Source organism: Vipera berus (genome assembly GCF_964194415.1).
Source record: "Vipera berus genome assembly, chromosome: 2".
Classification (NCBI taxonomy): Eukaryota; Metazoa; Chordata; class Lepidosauria; order Squamata; family Viperidae; genus Vipera; species Vipera berus.
The window spans coordinates 122,569,075-122,592,876 of record NC_138203.1 but is presented as its reverse complement, the minus strand read 5'-3'; the positions used below and the strand labels follow the sequence as shown (position 1 = coordinate 122,592,876).

The window sequence follows — 23,802 nt, the reverse complement described above, 5'->3', positions numbered from 1 at the left end:
CTGGTATCCGTTGTTTCTATACAAGCTCAGTCGCTTAGGGCTTGGAACTTGGAACATTTTTGCATCAACTTTTTAACTTGGAATATCTTTACTGCTTCCTAGTTTAGAGGAGCAGCCTCTTCATCAGAGCTTACCCTGTTCCAGTAGCTCTTTCAAAATGCTGACTGTGGTTTTAGCAATACTCTGTTTTGAATCCCCCCCATTGCTAATTTTGTTAAAGTTTGAAAAGAATTTTTTATTTCTTGCTTCCCGCCCCCCAACTAAAGTTTGATTCTATTTATACCTTGTGAAGTTGATCTTTCCCCCCCTCAAAAATAGAGGACAGGTTACCTCATCTGTATGCCCTAATGCTACAGGACAAACAGGTGACTCTATTGAATTATTTTCCTCCCCTTTCTCTCATTTATTCCCTTTAAATTTGCCAAAAAAGTAGCACAGGTTGTAAAACTCTCCCTCACATGCCAAGAGCTAGGGATAAGATACCCCTGGAAGAGAGATGTGAATAGCCATAACTACTGAACTGCCATGATGAGGCAAAACTAGTCCACAGAAATCCAGAAAACGTCTGGGACAGTCAGTGGAGATCTCCAACCTTTTACCCTCTACTCTTCTATAGTTCACTTATAAACTCACCTACAAAGAGGAGAGTGAAGATGATAATGAGCTGGTACACAGCATGGCCCAAAATATTTTTCATCATGGTCCGGGATATGAGGGGTTTGTTGCGTCCATATGGCCTGCGCAGCAACAGGGCCTCAGTTGGGGGCTCGGTGGCAAGGGCCAAGGAAGCAAATGTGTCCATAATGAGGTTCACCCACAGCATCTGTACTGCCTTGAGAGGAGAATCCTTTAGGAGAAATCGAGAAGGAAAATTGTAACATCTCCTGGAAGTGAAGGAAGCATACACCCATCCACCTCCAGGCATACTAAGCATACTCTATCCACCTTAAGACATTATACCAATGGACTTGCTCAGACATGAACAAACTTTCTGTTGCTACCAACAATGGGTCAATTCACAAATCCAGGCTTTAAAAAAAAAAGTCAGTACTAGGCTTCTGCCTCCTTAAGTAACACCAGCTGCCTGCAATTAGTGCAGGTTCGCATCCCACCAGGCTCAAGGTTGACTCAGCCTTCCATCCTTCCGAGGTAGGTAAAATGAGGACCCAGATTGTTGGGGGCAATAAGCTGACTTTGTAATAATGCCGCTTGGGGTGTGTGTGTGTGAAAGCCCTAATAAGCAGGCATATACATAGAATGAAGGCTACTGCTAAGCTTGTAAGCCGCCCTGAGTCTTCGGAGAAGGGCGGGATATAAATGGAATTAAAATAAAAAAAAATAAACAATATTAGGTGAACATCATCAATATTTTCATCTATGTATCATCATAAGGGGCAATTCCAGGCAGAAGATCTCAAGAGAGACTGAGGCCTTGTGGGAGAGCAGCCATGCTACTCTATGGTAATCAGAATTCAGAAGGTATCTGGTAGCACCTTGGTTGGCTTGTAAGGCAAAAAAACTGCTGTCAGACTACTTTTGAATTCCAGCCTGGGTCTGTGCTTCAGCCAAGAGCTGAGCTTACGAATAGCTGCCTTGAAATCAAAAGGAGGAGGAGAAGGAATCCATCAAGAACGAAAGGACAAAACAAGACACGTCTTGCTTTCCTGAATTTACCTGTTGATGGACAGCTCCAAAGACTCGTCCTTGTGCTCCATTATTATTCTTTTATTTTAAACTGGATTGAATTGGATAGTCCCTTAAATAGAAGATGACAGTGAACAGAGTACTGTACTGTACAGTTTGGGATTAACTTGCAAGGTACAATTGACAGGTAGGGAGAAAGTTAACTCCTTTACCTGTGGTATCTCCTGCCTGTTATTTTCCTCTAGAAATCTCTGCAGTAGCGCTAAAATTAACAAGGAGTTGGGAACCGTGTGTCTGCCTTGAAGTGAGTCACTCTCACTCTACTCTGGAGATTTGTGAGATATACTGATATCAGAATATAAATCGTTGGGCTAGATTAGCCAGAGCTATGACCTGGTGTACAGATTTCAAATGTTTATTGATTCAGTCTGCTTTTCACAATCTAATTAGGATCTGATATTCTGGATTAAAAGAGGGATTCAGTACAACAACAGTGCAAACGAGAACGTCTCTACTTCAATGTTTGCAGAATGTTTCTGTCACTGTGTTAATAAGCAGATTATTTCCCTTTTTATGGGAGAAACAGGAGGATTGGGTGCAATGCCTATCCTTGTTAGCACAACCCTTGTGCTCCTTTCCTTGAGTGGTAGAGCAGAAGGGCTAAGGATGCTTTTGGGGGTGGGGGGAGGAGGAAGAAGAAGATAACTACTTAGATATGTCAGTGAAGACTCCATCATCCAGGTCAAAGGTATCTGAAAGGAATCATGGCAACTGAACCAAAATTGGTTAATCTAAGACATTTTGCTTGCCATCCAGGAAGCTTCATCAGTCAAAATAAAAAAAATAGGCAGTTTTTTTTTAAAAAAAAATATTTTTATTTTGACTGATGAAGCTTCCTGGATGGGAAGTGAAACATCTCAGGTTAACCAATTTTGGTCCAGTTGCCATGATTCAACTTTTTAGATGACTACCTAGAGTGTGGCAAATGATTGGGAAGAGTAGCCAACACACCCACTATTAATATTGGGGGCTGCTGGGGCTCATTCTGCTAATTCTAATATAGCATATTTTTTATCTTTTTAAAAAATGCTTTACAGTTAGATTAATAATATACATTAACAGATGTTCATCTAATTATTGTTGCACACACATACAAACACACACACTTTTCTTAAATGAAAAGGCAATAAATGCATTTAGTTCAGAGTCTAAAGTTATGAGAGGTACTACTAACTGGGAGGTAAGTGGATAATCCAGGATATCTCCAGAGGACACTGTGTGTGTATATGTATGTATGTATGTATGTTTGTGGATATACAGTATATATATCTTTGTACAACTACTAAGGCAACAGACAGTTATAGGAATGAAGTATGTATGTGTGTGTAAGGGTGTGTATGTGTGGGTCTCTGGGTGACTGTCAACCCCACTCTTGAATCCTCCCAGCACCCTAGTTCATTGCTATAAAAGAAATTGCTAAATTGAGGTGGAATTTGGGGTCAACCTCATTTTCAGTAAAATTTTACACATGACAGATGGAATCTTTCAAAAGTCATTTTCCATTCTGTTTAATACATGCCAACATGTTAAGAACTTTCTGAGCTCTGTGCCCTCCAGATTGCGTTAGAACTGCATGCTGGCTGGTGCCAGGCTCCTGGCTTCTGATTAAACCCAAATTAATTTCCTGTCCAAGCAAAATTCTCGCAGTCTCTTTGGCAAGATGTTCTGAGATGAAAGGGACAGGGTTGGAAGTATTCCAGTAACTCAACTATTTCCCAACATCCAACCACTTTGTATCCCAATAGATTAGTATGGAAAAGCCAGTTTGATGTAGTGGTTAACACCCTAGGTTAGACCATAAATTCTGAACCTGCCCTAGGTACAAAACTGGTCTGGTGATCTTAGGCTAGTCACTTACTCTTGTCTCTTAAGAAGGAAACAAGGACAAGCCACTTGTGAAAATCTTACCAAGAAAACTACAGGGTCTTGTCCAGGCAGTCACCAGGGGTCAACACTGACTTGAAGGCATGTGCGCGCGCACGTGCACACACACACACACACACAGACACACACACACGCACACACAGAGACACACGCACACACACACACACGCACACTCTCTCTCTCACACACACACACCATTATGTAGGAGTCCAAGTTTTAGTTTTGACTGTATTCCCATGAACCAGCAAACAGCCAGATCTTTTCACTGGTAAGGATGGAATTGCCAGGCGGCTCTTTCTGAAGCCTTCTTCTGAATCTTTATATCTGGGGACCGAATTTTGGGATTTGTCACACACCTGTACAGATACTCAATTGGAGAAAGCTATGACCAGTGGAGGAAATTTAGGAATCAAGTATCTGAAAAAAAAATCTGCTTTAATACCTGTATAGTTACAGTATGATAATGTTGGAAGGTCTTGTCCAGCTGCCCTCACCATTTGTTTAATTTTTTTTAAAATTTAAATTTATGAACAAGTAACAAATGATAATACTGTGGAGTATATATACAGGCAAAATACAAATAGCCTTATTTAATTAAATTATTTAGAATTCTGGACTTGGGTAGTAGACAGTCATTATGCCTGTGTTTAAACCAGATGAAATTAAAAAAAATCATCTTGTATTTTATCATCATACATCACTACCATCTTTTTAAGTTGGATTTTCCATTAGAGTGATTTTCTAGCATCTCTGCCATCATATAGAGTTATTCAGATCCTTTCCTGATTTCCAGGATCTTGCTACTATCTGTCTCACTGCAATCAGAAAGAAAACTATTAATTCTTTATATTTCAAAATGTTGCTTGGTTTACTAAAAAACAAACAAACCCAACATTCTGGTGAGGTCAGTTAAGGATAAAATGTATAGGTAGTTCTCGATTTACGACCATAATTGACCCCAAAATTTCTGTTGCCATTTGTTAATTGAGTTTTGCCCCATATTTTGACCTTTCTTGTCACAGTTGTTAAGTGAATCACTGCAGTAAGTGTTAAGTTAGTACAGGGGTGTCAAACTCAATTTCATTGAGGGCCACATCAGTATGGCAGTTGCCCTCAGGGGGCCGGGTGGGTATGGCCAGGGTGGGCGTGGCCTACTGGGTGGGTGTGGCCAGAGTGCATATGGCCTACTGGGTGGGCTTGGCCAGCTCTACCTCATTGGCATCAAGGGTGCCTATGGGGGCCTGGGCAGGAGTGGGACAGATCTGAGGGTCTCTGGCAGAAGGAGGGTCTCTGGGCCAGGGCCAAGGCAGTGGGGGCCGTTCCCTCACTGTTTCCAGGATGGCTTCGCAGGCCACATGAAACCACTTCGCGGGCCGGATCCGGCCCCCGGGCCTTGTGTTTGACATGTCTGAGTTAGTAACACAGATGTTTAATGAATTTGACTTCCCCATTGACTTTGCTTGTTAGAAGATCACAAAAGGTGATCACATGACCCCCCTTCCCCCCCGGGACACTGAAATTGTTATAAATATAAATCAATTGCCAAGCATCTGAATTTTTATCACGGGACCATGGGAATGCTGAAAAGGTTGTAAGTGTGAAAAACTTTTTTCAGTGCTGTTGTAACTTAACAAGCTGTTGTAAGTCAAGGACTATCTGTATCCTCTTTCTTTACATTTTCTACAACCTATTTTGCCCTTATCATCTGAGATCAGCTAGAGGACAACCTGAAAGAGACTGTGTTGAGTTTTTAATTTTCCCAGGCTTTCTTTTCAGTTTTATTTACATGTTGTCATGTTTTATTACTTATGTTTAAATAGGTTTTGTAAATTGCCCTGGAAACTTTACTGAAGGGTAGTATGGAAAGAAAGTGGAATATAAAATAAAATAAAATAGAGTCAAGCTTCATCACAAGTCTAATCAAAGCAGGGAAAGATGAAGGCTTTTTTTTACCCTTTTCATCTGTGCTTTAAGTTTCATGAGGACTATTTGACTCTACACTGTTGTGTGTTCCTCAATCCAGTATATAATCATTAAATGCACTGACTCAATAACACAAGTTGTGAATAATTGCAGCTGAAGCGTGTTTGACTGTAGGTGTAACCTAAACTTAAAAGAAAGAAATACATCTAAAAAAGAGTGAGAAGTAGCTGGTTTTTATATTCCTGCATGCATATTTCTTAGCTTGAAATGCTTTACTGACCATTTACTCAAGATTGTCATTTGCAGAAAATAGCAGATTGTGTGGCAATAAACCCCCCCCCACACACCTAATAATTTCATGTATCTATCACTGATTTTGTAGATTGAACCAAGATCCACTGATCAAGTCTTGGCACGATTTTAAGCTGATTTATCTAACTGCATTGTCCATTGCCTGTTTGTCAGACCCTATATGGCCCTTGACATCAGGGAATTTTACCATAGAGCAGTGTTTCTCAACCTTAAGGTGGGTTAAGATGGGTGGATTTCAACTGCCAGAATTCCCCCAGCAAGGTTACAAGAATGTATATCACAAAAGACATATGCACTTCCTTTTTAGAGTGGCTTTATAAGTCCCCCACCCTCAGCCAAATATGAGAATGTAGTTTCACAGTGTAAATGAAGACTCAATCATCCAGGCCAAAGGATCTAAAAAAGTTAAATCATGGCAACTCAACTAAAATTTATGAAACTGAGACATTACGCTACTCATCCAAATAACTTTTTCAGTCAAAATGAAAACAAAAATAGGTTAGGTACAGAGTCAAAGAGTTATTGGAATGTACCAACTCTTGCCATACCAACTCCAAGGGTTTCTCCCCAAAATGTGTTGCTGTTTCAATGTATTCTATTCTCATTGACTGGAACACTCCAAATGATGTTGCACAGAAGAATACTAAAACCTTGTTTTTGTCATCTCAGAGGGAAGATTAATGGATTTAAGTTACAGAAAGGCAAATTCCAGTATATAATCATTAAATGGACTGACCCAATAATACAAGTTGTGAGTAATTGGACAAATTTAATGAACAATTGGAAACCCTTCTTAGCAGTAAGAGAAGTTCAGTGGTGAAACTAATTACTCAGGGAGGTAATGGGACCTGCATGGGACAGCCCTCATTTGGAAATCTTTTTGTATTCTTGCGTGGAACAGAGTTCTGGACTACTTGGCTTAGTGGCTCCTTCTAAATTTATGGTTATAAATATTTTTACATTTTATCATGATTTGATGAAGGATTCTCTCTCCTTCTTTTAATCTATCTCATCTTTGAATATTTATTTTCTATTCAGTCATCTAAGACACACACTCACATACTTTTCCACCCTGGATGGGAGAAAGAGCTGGAACAGATAATTCCAAATGTCCCACTGTATATTTTTCCAATTTTTAGACCATCTAGGCCTTCCTCTTCCATTTACTGCTCCATCTTGCATTGCAGCCCACCTGGGTGATGCAAGCCCCAGTGAAGGCTACGATGACGGCCACCACATTGACAGTTAGCTGGAACTGCAGGAATTTGGAGATGCTGTCATAAACGTTGCGACCCCACATCACCGCCTTGACGATGCTGGAGAAATTGTCATCAGTCAGGATGATGTCAGAGGCCTCTTTCGCTACATCAGTGCCTGCTATGCCCTGAGGATGACAGAAAAGTAGATGGTTGGTACATTCTTCTTTTTGTGATGGGCAAAAAAAACCCTCTCTTTTTCTCTTAGGACTATAATGATCCCAACAGTTGTGTATTCTAATAGTATTTTCATTGATCTAATTCATCCATTGCTAACCCTATGCAAATTAAAACACACACATATTTATTTAGGTTTATTTATTGATTTTGTAGGGGACGCGGTGGCTCAGTGGGTTAGGATGCTGAGCTTGTCGATCAGAAGGTCGGCAGTTTGGCGGGTCGAATCCCGAGTGCCGCGTAACAGAGTGAGCGCCTGTTACTCGTCCCAGCTTCTGCCCACCTAGCAGTTCGAAAGCACGTAAAAATGCAAGTAGAAAAATAGGGACCACTACGGTGGGAAGGTAACAGCGTTCCGTGCGCCTTTGGCGTCTAGTCATGCCGGCCACATGACCACGGAGACGTCCTTGGACAAACGCTGGCTCTTCGGCTATGAAACGGAGATGAGCACCGGCCCCTAGAGTCGGAAACGACTAGCACGCATGTGCGGGGGAACCTTTACCTTTACCTATTGATTTTGTAGGCTGGAAATTTACATTATAACAGAACAATATTGCTCAAAGCAATAAAGCCAGGAGAGAAATCATAACAGAATCAAACTTTATAAGCTAGCATGTTTATCAAAATCTATTATTTTCTTGACAGAGCTCAAACTAGGTGCCTCCTAACAGTAAGGGGAGAAAATGGGAATGTACCTGGAGATTTCACTAGGCTGATTGTTTAATTAAAAAACTTGCAATCTCTTATTAGGACCAGCCCAAGCATTGGCTAGGTAGGGGGAGTAATTAACTCTGCACACCAGGTCAGGTATAAAGGGTAGTTCAATAAAACATGCACAAGTGCGTCAACCTCCGTCACTCAACACATGGGTAGTGATCTTGCCAATGTGAACTCCCTTTTATGAGGAGCAGGGACAAAATGATCACAATGTTTGGAGGCCAAAGTCTCTAGAACTGTGGTAGAGTTTTTGACTTGTTATGTACATCTAAATCAAGAACTGTCTGCTTAACATCAGCAGAGCTTTTTCTGGACCAAGACGAATAAGGTGTGGGTTGAGACTCTGCAGTGTAACATACTATTGGTTGTATGCTCCTTCCATTTGAGAAGGCAGCTAAGTTTGATTGGTCTTATAAAAGATACCTGCTAGAGATTCCCCACAAGTATTCCTGGGTATCCCTGATTCTTTTGATTTGATTTTGATTTTATTAAATTTATATGCCCCCTTCTACCTGAGGACTCAGGGCGGCTCACAACCATAAAAATTAAAAAAACATAAAGTATTTTTTTTAAAAAAGAATTAAACAATAGATACAATAAATACAAGACAATTTAACCCAGTAAAAAGCCTAATTAAAACCGTAGTCAGTCCAGGCCCACTTGTTGGAACAACCAGGTCTTCAGGTCACGGCGGAAGGACCAAAGGTCAGGGGCCGTCCGCAGCTCCGGGGGTAGTTCATTCCAGAGGGTCGGCACGCCCACAGAGAAGGCTCCGACGGCACTCTGAGGAGGCCGACTCTGTGGGAGCAAACCGGGCGATGGGAGGTTGACAATGGCAGCAGGTGGTCTCGCAAGTACCCTGGCCCTAAGCCATGTAGGGCTTTAAAGGTTATTACCAGCACCTTGAATCGCACTCGGAGGGTAACCAGAAGCCAATGCAGCTCGCGCAGGAGTGGTGTAACATGGGAGTACCGAGATACTCCCATAAGCACCCGCACGGCCGCATTTTGCACCAGTTGAAGACTCCGGGTGATCTTCAAGGGCAGCCCCATGTAGAGAGCATTGCAGTAATCCAGGCGAGAAGTGACGAGGGCATGGGTAACCGTGCATAGGGCATCTTGGTCCAAAAAGGGGTGCAACTGGCGCACCAGGCGAACCTGTGCGAAGGCCCCCCTGGTCACGGCCGTTAGATGATCTTCCAAATTAAGCATCCCCAAAGTCATTCCTTTTGACATTCTTTTTCTCTCCTCTGATCTCTCTACCGACGTACCCTCTTCCTTAGGAGAAATAAACATCAGCTTCTGATTTATTTATTGCTTTTCTTTCCTTATGTTATTTAGTAAACACCGTAGGAGGACAACTATATTAATGTACGGCAACTAAAAATCAGAAATTTGGTAGCACCTTTTCCAACTAAGAAATTTTATTAAAAAGAGTACATTTTTGTCAGCTATTTCATCAGAAGTGTGGAGTGGTTAAACAGATGTAGGATTTAAATAGGGGTGAAGCTTCCTTTCCTCCTCCCCCCCCCAATTTAAATTCTACATCAGTTTAGTTACTCCATTATTCTGATGAAGTGAGCTAGAGTTTATGAAAGTTGATTTTTTAAAATGTGTTAGTTGGAAAAGATACTACCAGAGTTCTCCTGATATATGTTTCGCCAGGAAGTTTCTAAATATTTAAGAGAAAAAAGATAAAATTGCATTATTTTCTGCAAGGCTAAGAAAGATAACTAGCTAGTCAGCCAGCCAGCCAGCCAGGAGAACTTGAATAAGAAGAGAAACAGGACCTTTGATAGAAATACACAGGTATGCATACACATACATTTGAATGTCTCAGGAACTGTAGGACCCAGTTCTGTGTTCTAGAGAGTAGCAACTCCAAAATGACTCTGGGTGACTTACAGTTTTAAAAGTATACATAAAAGGAAAATAAGAAAGCCTAGACAAAACCATACAAATAACCAAATAAGGCCAGGGGTCCCACTCTAACCCCAGATCTGGGAAGAGAGTCAGGTTGTCAGAAACCTAGAGAATATTTAAGGGTGGGACTCATATGTATTTCTGAGGTTATGATGTTCCAGAGGACAGGCACCAAAACAGAGAAGGCATGCATTTTAAATCCCACAAGATGACACTTAACTGAAAGAACTGGAATACGCCCACTTTGCCCAATTGCACTAAATAGATACAAATAACTAGGCCCTGTGCCATGAAGAGTCTTATAGGTGATGTGCAGCACCTTGAATTACACCTAGAAGCCAGCTGGTAATCAATGCAGCTCTTGAGGTAGTGATGACACACAGGTGTAGTGCACGCATCCATTTCCACCTGCACCACTTCATTTTGGACCAGCTACAGCTTCTGGATGGTGTTCAGGAAAACCGTGTGCATTGCAATAGCTCAACTGCAAGGTGGCCAGGCATGAGTGACCATCTGAAGGGTCTTCTGGTCAAAGAAAAGATGCAGCTCCAGGAGAACCCCCTCTCCCCAAGTTGCACAATAGTCTTGGATGGAGAAGTACAAGCCAAACCAAGATTAAAGATGAAAATAACTCAGACTTAGCCATTCACTCTTGTCAGGGTTGAGTCTGTTCCTCCTTATCCAGAGCCTCCAGACACAGGGACACTACATTGGCAGCTTCAACTGCACCACTCAAGTTAAGATGTACAATTGGGTATCACTGGCATAATGACAAATGCACTGTTATTGGTCAATGACTGAAATAAAGTTCCGAATTGACATCTGATTTCACCAATGGTTTCATGTAGATGTTAAACAGGAGAGCCGAGAGGGTTGAACCTGGAGACACCCCATAGGTGAGAGCTGCAGATATGACTTCCCCGTTCTTAGCACCAATAGGGAATGAAGGAAGTGAACAGCTAGTGCCTCCCACTCCCAACCCCCACAGGCAGTCTAGAACAGGGCTTTTCAACCTTTTCACCCATTGTACCACTTTTAGGATATGGCAACATCCGAGTACCACCAGTCGCCTAGCAAGGTGTCAAAAACTTGATGACCCCCCATCCCACAAGGAAAAAAGTGAAGTACAGGTACTCCTCGACTCACAACAGTTTGCTTAGTGACTGTTTGAAGTTACAATGGCACTCAAAAAAGTGCCCCCCAAGCCATAGCCGAGCAAGACACCTGCCTGCCCGGCGGCGCTCTTCCTCCTGTCCGAGGTTTTCATTGTTGTGAGCATTTCTGTTGAGGATTGGCAGTGGGGATGGGGTGGGGGTGTTTGGTTTTTATTCCCCCCGTCTGCTGGGTGGTTGTAGCAGATTTTGGTCACTTCACATGACCCTGGGACACTGTGACCGTCATAAATGTGAATCAGTTGCCAAGCATCTGAATGTAAATCACAAGAGCCTGGAGATGCTGCAACATTCCAGCTGATCGGCGCTTCTTCTGGCCTCAGCAGAAGCACCAGGATCAGCATTGAGCTCCGGCTGGAGCCTGGCATTGATCCTGGCACTTCCACTGAGCCCTGACAGCTCCAGCTGTTTCTCGCTCAGGCTTGTGCAGTGCTACCACCAGTTCAGCTCATTCCCCTCCCCTGCTACCACTTTTCTAGGATGGTCGCATACCACCTGCAAGGTGCCAATGTACCACAGGTGGTACCCGTACCACTGGTTGAAAAGCCCTGGTCTAGAAGAACACCATGCTTAATGGTGCTAAAAGCTGCTAAGAGATCAGCATTCACAACACCTATAAGTATAGTCACCTCCTAAGATATCTACCCCTGCATATCCCAGTTTCAATCATACCACCTTCCCTCTCCTCTCTCCCTCTCCCAAGTTCTCCATTCCCTTTGTTCCAGGTCCATGCCATTCTTATATACCCACCAACTCCCCTCACCCCACTCAAAACAAATTAAAGTCAACATTAAAACCCACATCCACTACCAATGCAGTCAGCCTGGTTCCTACCAAGCCTTCTTGACACCCCCCCACCAGCTGGTCTGTTTCTGGCATTGTGCAGCTACACAGCATCTGATTCTCAAGGGATACTTCTACAGTCCCACTAAATTGCCTAGCCCTGCTATATGGTAATTACAGAAATTCTATTTCCTTGAGTATTTGTCAAAGTGATCCTAGTATAAGATAGTTTTGAAAGTTTTCAACAGTTGCCACTAAAACACTTCAGGAATGTTTTTCATAGCCCCCCACCTGAAATGTTTCCATATCACTCTTTCTTCCTAATCTGATATGTTTTGTACTAATGAGTTGAGAATTCAGACAATTCTGCAAAAGGGAAAAAAAAGCCTACTGGCATTTTGGAGAATTTCTAGTCACTAAAGAAATCAGGACCAAATAATATAGCACAAAAAAGTCCGCATGTTTTTGCGTTTCCCCAAACATTTTTATCAGGCTAAGTGAAATGGGAAGAAAGACGCAGAGAAGAAAGATCTGCTGGGCAACTACACAAATTCTCCTTCATCATTCATCTTATGATCTCCTAAGGGCTTAATTTCCTGGAGCCTATTTGTCAAGTGAAAAGGTACAGTTGTTCAGTGGACTGGAAAATAAAGTGTTGTATGAAACTATTTCACCTCTCCAAAGAACAGCATAATATATACTTTAATATACTGCTTTAGGCATGAAAGCCAGCTGGGTGACTTTGGGCTAGTCATTCTCCCTCAGCCCAGCCCACTCCATAGGGTTGTTATGGTGTGGTAAATGGGAGGAGGAAGGAGTTTTATGTATATTTGCCACTTTGAGGTACTTATAAAGTAATAAAGGTGGGATTAAAAAAACTAATAAAAATTAAAGTTACTCCTGGCATTTTTACTGGGAATTCCTTTTCATGTACAAAATATACATGAATCCTATTTAAAGAGATTATTCTAAATCCCAGGAAAATAAACTAGTCTACAGGTGTTGATGACCTTTGGCACGATATTTCGCACTGATAGTTTAAATGCCCACTAAAAAAAAATCCCCCAATAAAAATAAATGTCTGCTAAAATTCCAATCTTGACCCCTTTCTGAGATACTATCAATTCACTTTCATAAGAGGGGAAGAAACAGTGTCATTATTGTTGTTTTGGCATACCAGGGATCAGATTTAGAAGATATCTATGTCTTTAGGAACATTGTCCATAGGGTCGCGATGGGTCGGACATGACTTCACAACTAACAACAACATGTCTTTACTGCTGATCCTGTCTAGGAGTGAGTTATAAATATATAATAACCAAAAAATAATAATAATTCCTGGAATAAGTTACTGCCTCCCAACTTCCTATTTATCACAGTTCTCAGTCAGCAGCCTTTTTGGAATCTTAAACAAATAAAAATGTTTGTACCTCTTTTTAGCTTAGAGATTTCAGTCAGAATTCCTAGAACTTACATGACGGTGTCACAGCATCAATGTATAGTCAATCAGGTCACAATATCATAAAGACAAATCAGAGTGGGGATGTTGATGTTTTGTTCTTGTATACAAATAAGGCAACTGGATGTTGATGTTTTGTTCTTGTATACAAATAAGGCAACTGTTTTCAACCCAGCCCTAAATGAAACTATCCTAAAGCATTGTTAGCATAGACTGCTAGCATGTGATATACAGTATGTACAAAGTTGTGACACAGTCAGCCTTAATTGTAAAGCTATCTTAACAGAATCTTGCAAGTATCAATTCTCCTGCCATCTCTTTTAAAACCTCAGAAGCTAGGGAGGGTTTTTTTCTGAGCCTCTTGTCCCTCCCAGTACCCAGCTATGGAGTCTCTTGTTTCCCATTATACCAAGGTCTTTTCACATACCATTAATCAACCAATGAAAAAGATCAAAAAGGTCTCAGAGAGCATTGGAATCTTGTTAATTCTGAATATATACACTCAGCACGCATGAGTAAAGTGGTAAATCTGGAACTACATAAGCTCATATTGACCATGAATAGACAGCCGTCAACAACTTTATATCCAATGAAGTATGTACTTCTATCCATACTTACCTGAGACTAAACTCAGTTGAAATCAGTGGTGCTCATTTCCCATAGAATTGGTTCAGCTGATAACATATTCTGACTTTTTAAAAAAAACTAAGTTCTTCAGCTGGTTGAAATAAACTTTTAGGGGTTTTTGCTAGATTTCTAAGTAATTTGCAAAGGAAGTTTGAAGTAGAAATCCCATGCAAGAAAAGAAACATCTCATAAACACTTGCCCTGTTTATTCTTTTGACTTCCTGTATGAATATCTGGCACAAAGAATAAGAAATTCTGAAATGCTTGTTATCAGCTCGCTTACTTGGCAGAGAAAGGAGGGACCAGCATTTATTTTGCAAATGACATCACAGCTCCTGATCTGAAAAAACAACAACTACAGAGCTACACTTTCCAATCTTTCCTCTTTCGTATTGCAGACTGGCTACTGCTTATCCAGAACTGTTTTGACGGTCAGTAGGAATGGGGTGCAATGGTGTCATTGAGCTCATAGTCATTAATGCTTTTTAACAGTTTCAGCTCCAAGTATTTGGTTGACATTCAAATTAGCTAATGGTTTCCCATGGCTGAGGGCCTTAAATTGGATTTAATCCATCTAATTCATAACTTTGGCATCAATGCTGATACAGAGTAGCAGGCTACATTGGATTTGGGCCCTCTCTCTTCAGTTCAAGGTCACCTGCTCATCTGCAAGGTCAAATCCTGAAGAAAAAAACCCCCTGCAAATCTGCAGAAATTGCTTATGCAAGCAACGTTAACTGATGTCTATGATGTCTCCCTGGCACCTCCCTCGCCCCCCTGGTCCCTCATGCAATTTGTATTCATTTCCATGAAAATGGCAATAAGCAGATAATCATACATACAGCGTTTGCTTGCTTTTTTTAAAAGGCAGACCACCTGTACCAAGCACAGGGGAGAGGAAGGACTGATGGCGGCCGGGCCAGCATTGAGTTAACTAGTACGTACATCTGTCATTGCAGCTGCGACGCCAGGAGGATGCTGGGCTCATCCCACAGATGAAGGACATGCTGTGAGCTCTCTTTTTATATTATGTTTGTCTTCACCCTAGTTCCCTGTGAAGTGGATGTCCCTGTGGACACAGGGGAGGGAATTCAGTTCAACTCCTCTTACCATGGCAAAGCCCACATCGGCCTTCTTGAGCGCAGGTCCATCGTTCGTTCCATCCCCAGTGACAGCGACTACCTGGCGCTGGTCCCCAATAGTGCTGTCAATGATGCCTTGAAGGTCAAGAATGTGAGTTAGCTAGTGGCGAGTGGGCTACCGTCCAAACACATCCCAGGGCTGTTTGCACCTTTAGGTGGACATGCTTTCAGAGACATTTTGGGCTGCATATCTGGAGTTTGATTTGGAACAGGTAAATAAATCCAAATCCTGGGAATTCTGGTCCCCACCACCCCATTTTGACCGAGGACGAAGAGATTGGTGGTATCTTACCTTTCACCAGGGTGTGCTTATCGGTAGGTGAGGATCGAGCCAGAACACGCAGCTTTGGCCAGATTTTATCAATACGTTCTTGTTCTATCTATAAACATAGAGAGGTAATATGTGTAGTTCAGTGGGTTAGGATGCTGAGCTTGTCAATCAGAAGATCGGCAGTTTGGCGGGTCAAATCCCGAGTGCTGCATTGCAGAGTTAGCGCCTGCTACTCGTCCCAGCTTCTGCCAACCTAGCAGTTCGAAAGCACGTAAAATGCAAGTAGAAAAATAGGGACCACTATGGTGGGAAGGTAACAGCATTCCGTGCGCCTTTGGTGTCTAGTCATGCCAGCCACATGACCACGGAGACATCCTTGGACAAGCACTGCCTCTTCGGCTTTGAAACGGAGATGAGCACTGGCCCCTAGAGTTGGAAACGACTAGCACGCATGTGCGGGGGAACCTTTACCTTTCATGTGTAGTACAAGAGAACAATAGGAAGTTGCCTTAGCTCATTTCTGCACTGTCAATTTATAGCACCTTCTGGAGCCATCCAACCATCATTAGCCAGAATAATGCAATCAGGCTTTATATCACTTTTAGGATGGCCGGGTAATACTCTGGAGGTGCTATAAGTGCTTGGTCTGGAAATTATGGCCATTCATTATATACGTTCTTTAGTTTTTGGCAATAGATCTTCCCCTGCCCTCCATACTCTCTGGATGGAGTGGACCTATTTTCTGCATACAAAGTTTGGGCTGTGGCCGTTCTCCAAACAGGGCTGAGACTTATGCAGTTTTTCCCAGTTTTGACACTCATCGTCATTTTTTGCCGATTACAGTATGGAAGGTAAGAAGAGTGACATCCTTTCTCATATGCTGTTGAATGACATAGGTCAGGGGTAGGCAACCTTAGTTCTTTTATGACTCATGGACTTCAACTCCCAGAATTCCTGAGCCAGCTTGGCTGGCTCAGGAATTCTGGGAGTTGAAGTCCATGAGTCATAAAAGAGCTGAGGTTTACCCCTGACATAGGTAGTCTAGGAATAGCTTGGCAATCAGTAAAAAGGAACAGAGCTTTCCCTCTGGTATGACAACTTTTTGTTTGTGGGGATTTTTTTTTAAAAGGTGAAGAGTGTTCAGAATGTTCCTAATGATTGGGGTTCATGAAAAACTGAGATGTGTTCAAATTGAAGGTCTCTTGTTTAGGGGGATCCTCTTCCTTATCTCCAAATGAACTTCCATTTGAGCAAGCCCTTTTAGGAGGAAAGCTACTATTTCAGAACTTATCTCCCTGACTTTGGAATTGCAGGAGTTGCACCTTTCCAAAAACTTAAAACAGCTTCTTTGATACCTCTCCCTTCTCGTTGCGGATCCTTCGGTTGAAGTCCTTTCCCTCCAGACACAAGAAGTCCTCCCCTGGTTGGATGATGCCACATTTGGCAGCAATAGCCCGAGCCGTGTTGATGTTGTCTCCTGTCACCATACGGACAGTGATGCCAGCACGCTGGCACTTGCGGATGGCTTCTGGCACCTGGAAAATGGACACATGGCATATCTAATTAAAGACATTGATTGCTTATAACATAGCGTGCTTCTTGGTTTTCCACCTCAGTATTAAATCTAATATCCAGATTGGGAATCTCAGCTTTAGATTTCCAAAACATAATCAGATTTCCTTGCTGGATTCATATCCAAAGTCATCAGTTAATCCCTCTTTCACCCCCAAAGCATCTAGCAAATGTGGGGAAAGTAGAAGCCAGGGGAAAAACCCCAAATCATAACCCCAGTCTTTTTCTTTAAAATAAAAGTGGACAGCTTCATCATACTTTTGCTTTTGTCATTCAGGTTGCTAAGACATATCTAAACATATATGCTGATCGCAAAGATGCTTTTTCACAAGGCAACTGGACTTCCTGGTTTTCCTTTTGAAGAGGTTTCACTTCTCATCCAAAAAGCCTTTTCAGCTCTGATTGGGGAATGGAAGGATTTATACTCCTTGCAGACAGCCGGTCATTTGTATTCTTTTAGAGCAGACATGTCAAACTCGTGATGTCATGTGACGGCAATAGGATGGGCGTGGCTTCTGGATGATGAGTCCGGCCCACGGGCCAGCAGTTTGACTCCGCTGTTTTAGAGAGTCGTTGAGGCACCTGGAGGTTTATCTGTGTCGTCAGGATCACCTGAGTCTGCAAGGAGTATAAATCCTTCCCCATCATCCAGTAGGAGCTGAAGAAGCTTCTGGGATGAGAAGTGAAACGTCTTCAGAGAAAGACAAGGAAGACCAGTTGCCTCGTGAAAAAGCATCTTTGGGATAACTATGACCTGGATGACTGAGAATCTCCATAGACATATATCCTAATATTATGTCACAGTTACAATGCTCAGTGCTCAGGAGGACACAATCCTGCATAGGAAAGATATCCTTCATCTTAAAAGGCCTAAGGCCAGATTTGTTGAAATTCATTGTCATTATACTGAGGATAAAAACAATCTATCTGTATATGTACATATTGAAAGAAAACTATTCATTGGCTTCACTGTATTTAATCATGTTGCCCATCCATGATGCAAAGCTTTATCTTATTTTCACACAAAATAACAAAAATACTTCTTTGCACAGGATAATTAAAATGTATGTCTTAGTTCTTTGTTTTCTGCACTAACATCCAAATATTTTATCATGTAAAGTACTTCATGTCTTTTAAAAAGCTGAAGCAATTATGCTTATTTTACTAGTGCTAGCAAAAGGGGGGGGGAGCTGTTATTTAGTGCAGAAACCCCAGTGGATCTAGCCAGAAGCTTCCCCAGCTTCTCTCTGGCTTCTAAAAATGCACTAGGCTTTGCCAAACTTGTCTTTGCAGCCAAAGGATTAAAAACATGATTCCCCCTTTTTCTATTTCTACACCAGGGCTTTTCAACCTTTTCACTCATTGTACCACTTTTAGGATATGGCAGTACCCAAGTACCACCAGTCACCTAGCAAAAACTTGATGACAAAAAAAAAAGGAAAAAAAGAGATGAAGTACAGGTAGTCCTTGACTTACAACAGTTTGCTTAGTGACTGTTCGAAGTTACAATGGCACTGAAAAAAGTGCCCCCCAAGCCACAGCCGAGCAAGACACCTGCCTGCCCACCTGGCAGTGCTCTTCTTCCTGTCCGAGGTTTTCAGTTGCCAAGTGTCTGAATATAAATCACAAGACCCTGGAGATGCTGCAACATTCCAGTTGATTGGCACTTCTTCTAGGCTCAGCAGAAGCGCCAGGATCAATGCTGCTTTCCAGCTGATTGGCGCTTCTTCAGGGCTCAGCAGAAGCACCAGGATCAGCGCCGAGCTCCAGCTGGAGCCTGGCACTGATCCTGGCATTTCCACTGAGCCCTGACAGCCCCGAAGAAGTACCGGTCAGCTGGAAAGCAGCACTGATCCTGGGGCTTCCGCTGAGCCCTGACAGCCCTGCAGCTCCAGCCGTCTCTCGCTCAGGCTTGTGCGGTGCTGCCACCGGTTCAGCTCATTTCCCTCCCCCGCTACCACTTTTCTAGAATGGTCACATACCACCTGCCAGGTGCCAATGTACCACAGGTGGTACCCGTACCACTGGTTGAAAAGCCCTGTTCTACACAACTCTGACTTTATCTATATTACAGAACTGAAGCAGCTCTCTGTGTTTGGCAAAATTCTCTTTGGATCCAAATCCACCAATCTATCCGCTAGGCTATAGTAGCTGCTGAAAGCAGAATAACATAATAACAGAGTTGGAAGAGACATTGGAGATTTTCTAGTTCAACCCTCTGCTCAAGCAGGAGACCCTATACCATCATTTTGCCATCATTTTAATCAGACTAGAGCTGGAAGGGACCTTGGAGGTCTTCTAGTCCAAGCCCCTGCTCAAACGGGAGACCCTATATAATTTGAGATAAGTGGCTGTTCAGTCTCTTCTCTGAAACACCCACAACTTCTGAAGGCAAAGCTCTTCCACTGGTTAATTGTCCTCACTGTTAGGAAGTGCTCCTTAATTCCAGGTGGCTTCTCTCAATTAGTTTCCATACATTGTTTCTTGTCCTGCCTTCTGGTGCTTTGCAAAAATAAGTTGACCCCCTTTTCTTTGTGGCAGCCCCTCAAATGCTGGAATACTGCTATCATATCACCCCTTGTCCTTCTTTTCTCTAGACTAGCCCTACCCGGTTCCTACAACCATGCTTCATATGTTTAGTCTCCAGGCTTTTAATCACGCTAGTTGCTCTTTTCTGCACATTTCCCAAAGTCTCGACCTCTTTTTTGTAATGTGGTGAGCAAATCTGGATGCAGTATTCTTACTAAGGTTTTATCAAGCAGTACTAATACTGTACTTCGTGAGATTTTGCCTCTGTTTATACAACCAAGGATTGTATTTAGCTTTTTTGGCTGCTGCCGCACACTGCTGGCTCATGTTTAAGTGAGCATCCACTAGAACTCCAAAGGTCCCTCATATCTTTGAGCCAGGTTTCACCTAATCTGTACTTTTATCTTTGGTTTTTCTTGCCTAGGTGTAAAACCTTGCTTTTCTCCACATTAAATTTCATTTGGTTGGATAGGGCCCATTGTTCAAGTCTGTCAAGATCTTATTAGCCAACAGAACCCATTGTTGTTGTTGTTAGTTGCGAAGTCGTGTCCGACCCATCGCGACCCTATGGACAATGTTCCTCCAGGCCTTCCTGTCCTCTACCATCTTCTGGAGTCCATTTAAGCTCACGCCTACTGCTTCAGTGACTCCATCCAGCCACCTCATTCTCTGTCATCCCCTTCTTCTATTGCCCTCAATCTTTCCCAGCATTAGGCTCTTCTCCAGCATTAGGCTCTTCTCACCTAATGAGAAGTCCTTCCTTCTCATTAGGTGGCCAAAGTATTTGAGTTTTAGCTTCAGCATCTGGCCTTCTAAAGAGCAGTCAGGGTTGATCTCCTCTAGGACTGACCGGTTTGATCGCCTTGCAGTCCAAGGGAGTTGCAGGAGTCTTCTCCAGCACCACAGTTCAAAGGCCTCAATTCTTTGGCGCTCAGCCTTTCTTATGGTCCAACTTTCACTGCCATACATTGCAACTGGGAAGACCATAGCCTTGACTATACGCACTTTTGTTGACAGGGTGATGTCTCTGCTTTTTAGTGTGCTGTCTAGATTTGCCATGGCTTTCCTCCCCAGGAGCAAGCGTCTTTTAATTTCTTGGCTACAGTCCCCATCTAACAGAACCCATAGCCCTGTCCTATTTCAGCTTTGATTTTTATTTATTTATTTATTTATTAAATTTTTATACCGCCCTTCTCCCAAAGGACTCAGGGCGGTGTACAGGGCAATAAATATTAAAAAACAAAGTACAAAAGTTAAAAAACAATTAAATAAGTATGCCCGATATATACAATAATTAAAACCATATTAAAAACCCAACCCCAAACGCATCAAACCAGGCCGGCTTTGATCAGTCATTGGGAAGAAATGGGGGATTGGAAGCCTAGAGTTGAATTCACCTGTCTCAACACCCCCCCCCAAACAAAACAATACAGAGCAATACAAAACAAAAAAAACCCACTAGGGTGGGACTAGGAAAGGGGCACAAAGGTAGGTTTGTTCCGAGAAAATCCACCTCTATCCAGCCATTACCTCTGGTCGCACAGGATCTTCAATCCCCACCACAGCAATGCAGGTCAGGTCTATCACAATATCATTCTCATTATCCCAGTCAGGCTCCTTCCCTGCTGGAAAGTCACGGTAGGCTATGCAGATAGTTCGCAGCCCATCACATGCCATGGGCTCAATCACTTTTTTTACCATTTCATCTCGGTCCCTGGGCCGGAAGACACGAAGCTCTCCATTGCTATTTAGAACATTTGTGCACCTGCGAGAGGGACGAACACACACACACACACATATATATACACACACACCAAATGGAGTTTATACAGAATCCTTTCTGCTTTGGTACCAGTTCTGCCATGCAAGGTATGCAATGACTCATTTATCCAGGTTGTTTACTAAAGACAGTAACTTTTCAAAATTGGTTCGTTTTGATAAAGAAAAAAAATGTTGTTCCTCTGAGCCACTATTGATTCCTGGTGACTACCTGGGATAGTTCCTGCAGTTTTCTGGGCAAGATTTTCTTTAGTGGTTTGCCCTTGCTTCTTTCCTAGGGCTCAGAAAGAGTGATTGGCCCAAGGTAACCCAGCTGCCTATTTTTTTGTGTAAGCTAGGAGGAGTTTCTAGCTTGAGGCTTTACCCACCATACCAAATTGACTCTTTTATAAAGAAATCTCTGCAAAAGGCTGTAATGGTAGCTAAAGACAGGTCAAGAGAAATGAAAACTCAGTTTAGGAATTCTGCTAATTCTGACTCCTGCGCTATGTCAGAGCTTCTCCAAGGGCCATCACCCTGACAGTTTTAATTAAGCCAGCATTGCCTCTGTTAACTTCATAATGCTCTGTTGCTTTCTTGTTTTCATGAAACACTGGTTTAATTTATTAAGGTTGGTCGCACCGTCAGCCAGATGTTTAAACTGGATTTCGAATTTTTGTCCACCTCTCGCATTCTTCCCAAGGACCTGGGATAGGCAGATGTCATTGTTTGATGGGGTTAGAGATATCTTCCTAGGATGTAAGCTGTTCCGACTAAAGCTGCCTTTTGCAATTGACTGATGATTTTATGATTGTGGTCGGTCACACAGTGCTTCTGTTTATGTATTTATTTTTTTTAATCAGATGTATATAGCTGCCCATCTCACCAAAGGCGGTCCACAGTGGGTTAAGCCACTTATAAAAACCAACGATATAAAGAAGTATAAAAAGCACATTAACAATACATATTATAAAAACAAAGATACAAACCCTAGGCAAAGAGGGAATAAAAATAGCCAGCTCAGTAATAGAGGCATCTAAGCATATATCTGGTTCCCTGGGAGCACCAGGGTTGATAATATAACCAGGTCTGGAGGGCATTCCAGAATATCAAAAAGGATGGAAGCAATCTAATTCTTGTTTTTTTGGGGGAGGGGTGGAGAATGTTTCATAAGTTAGATGCCACAGCAGAGAAGGCACATCTCTGGACCTCATCAAATGTAGGTCCCTAGCTGATGGTATGCGCAGCATGCCTTCTCTGGCAGATCTAATGTGGCAGGCTGATTTAACTGGGGAGAGGCAGTGCCTCAGATAGCCTGGTTCCATGAAAAAACAGAATCTTGAGCTGGACTCAAAAGCAAACTAGCAACCAATACAGCTCTCAGAACAGAGATGCAACATGCACTGTTCTAGGTGTGCATTTAACCACATTATTATTAACTACCATTGTAAGAGTTGAAGAGAGGGATGAAACTTATTTATAAGTTCCTGCTTCTCCTTCCTTCTTGCCTGATTTTTGAGGTCATCTAGTCCAACCCCCTGCTCAGGCAGGAAACCCTATACTATTTCAGACAAATGGCTGTCCTGTCTCTTCTTAAAAACTTCCAGTGTTGGAGCATTCAATTAATCCACTGATTAATTGTTCTAACTGTCAGAACATTTCTCCTTAGTTCTAGGCTGCTTCTCTCTTTTTCATTTTATTCATTGTTGATTATCTCCATTCCAAATGTATCCTCAGATGTGGTACATAGGTAGCTTTAGACAAGCTCTGGGCTAATAAACCCTACTAAATCTATTACTCAGATTTATTTAAACTTCTTTAGCCTGCTTCTCAGTTTAAAATAGTCTTTCTTTGGATTTCAATAGCATGCAGATAACAAGGTTGACTTTTCACAGTTGGGAGAATTCCTAGAAGAATGTATGGGAATGTTTCAAGATTGACATACAGAACCAAGTGCACATATAATTGGTGCAAGTTTCAGAATATGAGATAGTCTTGCCCATTTTAAGACGGTAGCCTTTATCTGTTTGAAAAAGTCCCTTTCACCATTTACAGTGCAGAGCAGACTCACTTTTTGAGGACAATTTCAGAAGCGCCTTTGCTGAAGAGGCGATAGCCACCATCCGGCATGCAAATGACGGTGCTCATAGATTTTCGGACAGAATTGAAAGTGTAAACCTTGTAGAGCTTCTCCTCAGGAATGTGCTCACGGACAGGCTGGTAGTCACGTCGCAGACCAAGCACAAAGGCCAGCAGTGCACATTCGGTCTTATTGCCCACCTGGCGTGGCAGACCCCCTTCTTTTTCTGGAGGCTGAAGCAGGTCAGAAAGAAGAAGCACCCAATTGAGTTCTTCTAATGTCATCACTTTTCTACCAAAAAGCGTGTGCATGGTATGTGTGTGTGTGTTTGTGTGTGTGTGTGTATGTGTATAGGTTGACTCAAATTCTTGGCTCCCAGAATTCTGGTTTGTAATAGGCTTTGAATCTAAGGCAGAGGTCCCCCAACCTTGGCCACTTTATGACTTGAGGACTTCAACTCCCAGAATTCCTCAGCCAGCCATGCTAGCTGAGGAATTTTGGGAGTTGAAGTCCA

General features: G+C 42.4%; 1 protein-coding gene across 16 annotated transcripts in view; it reads right to left on the bottom strand.

The window, feature by feature from the left end:
• Window positions 1–23,802, bottom strand: part of ATP2B3 (ATPase plasma membrane Ca2+ transporting 3) — a gene marked incomplete at both ends in the record, with an annotated part of 87,938 nt that overhangs the window by 22,241 nt on the left and 41,895 nt on the right. For all 16 annotated transcript variants that reach the window (XM_081321608.1, XM_081321600.1, XM_081321609.1 and 13 more), the window contains 7 exons: window positions 634–847; window positions 7,016–7,207; window positions 15,047–15,153; window positions 15,371–15,458; window positions 16,705–16,884; window positions 20,981–21,215; window positions 23,280–23,521. In XM_081321608.1, the coding sequence (XP_081177734.1) occupies window positions 634–847; window positions 7,016–7,207; window positions 15,047–15,153; window positions 15,371–15,458; window positions 16,705–16,884; window positions 20,981–21,215; window positions 23,280–23,521 (1,258 nt within the window). The remainder of the gene's footprint in view (window positions 1–633; window positions 848–7,015; window positions 7,208–15,046; window positions 15,154–15,370; window positions 15,459–16,704; window positions 16,885–20,980; window positions 21,216–23,279; window positions 23,522–23,802) is intronic.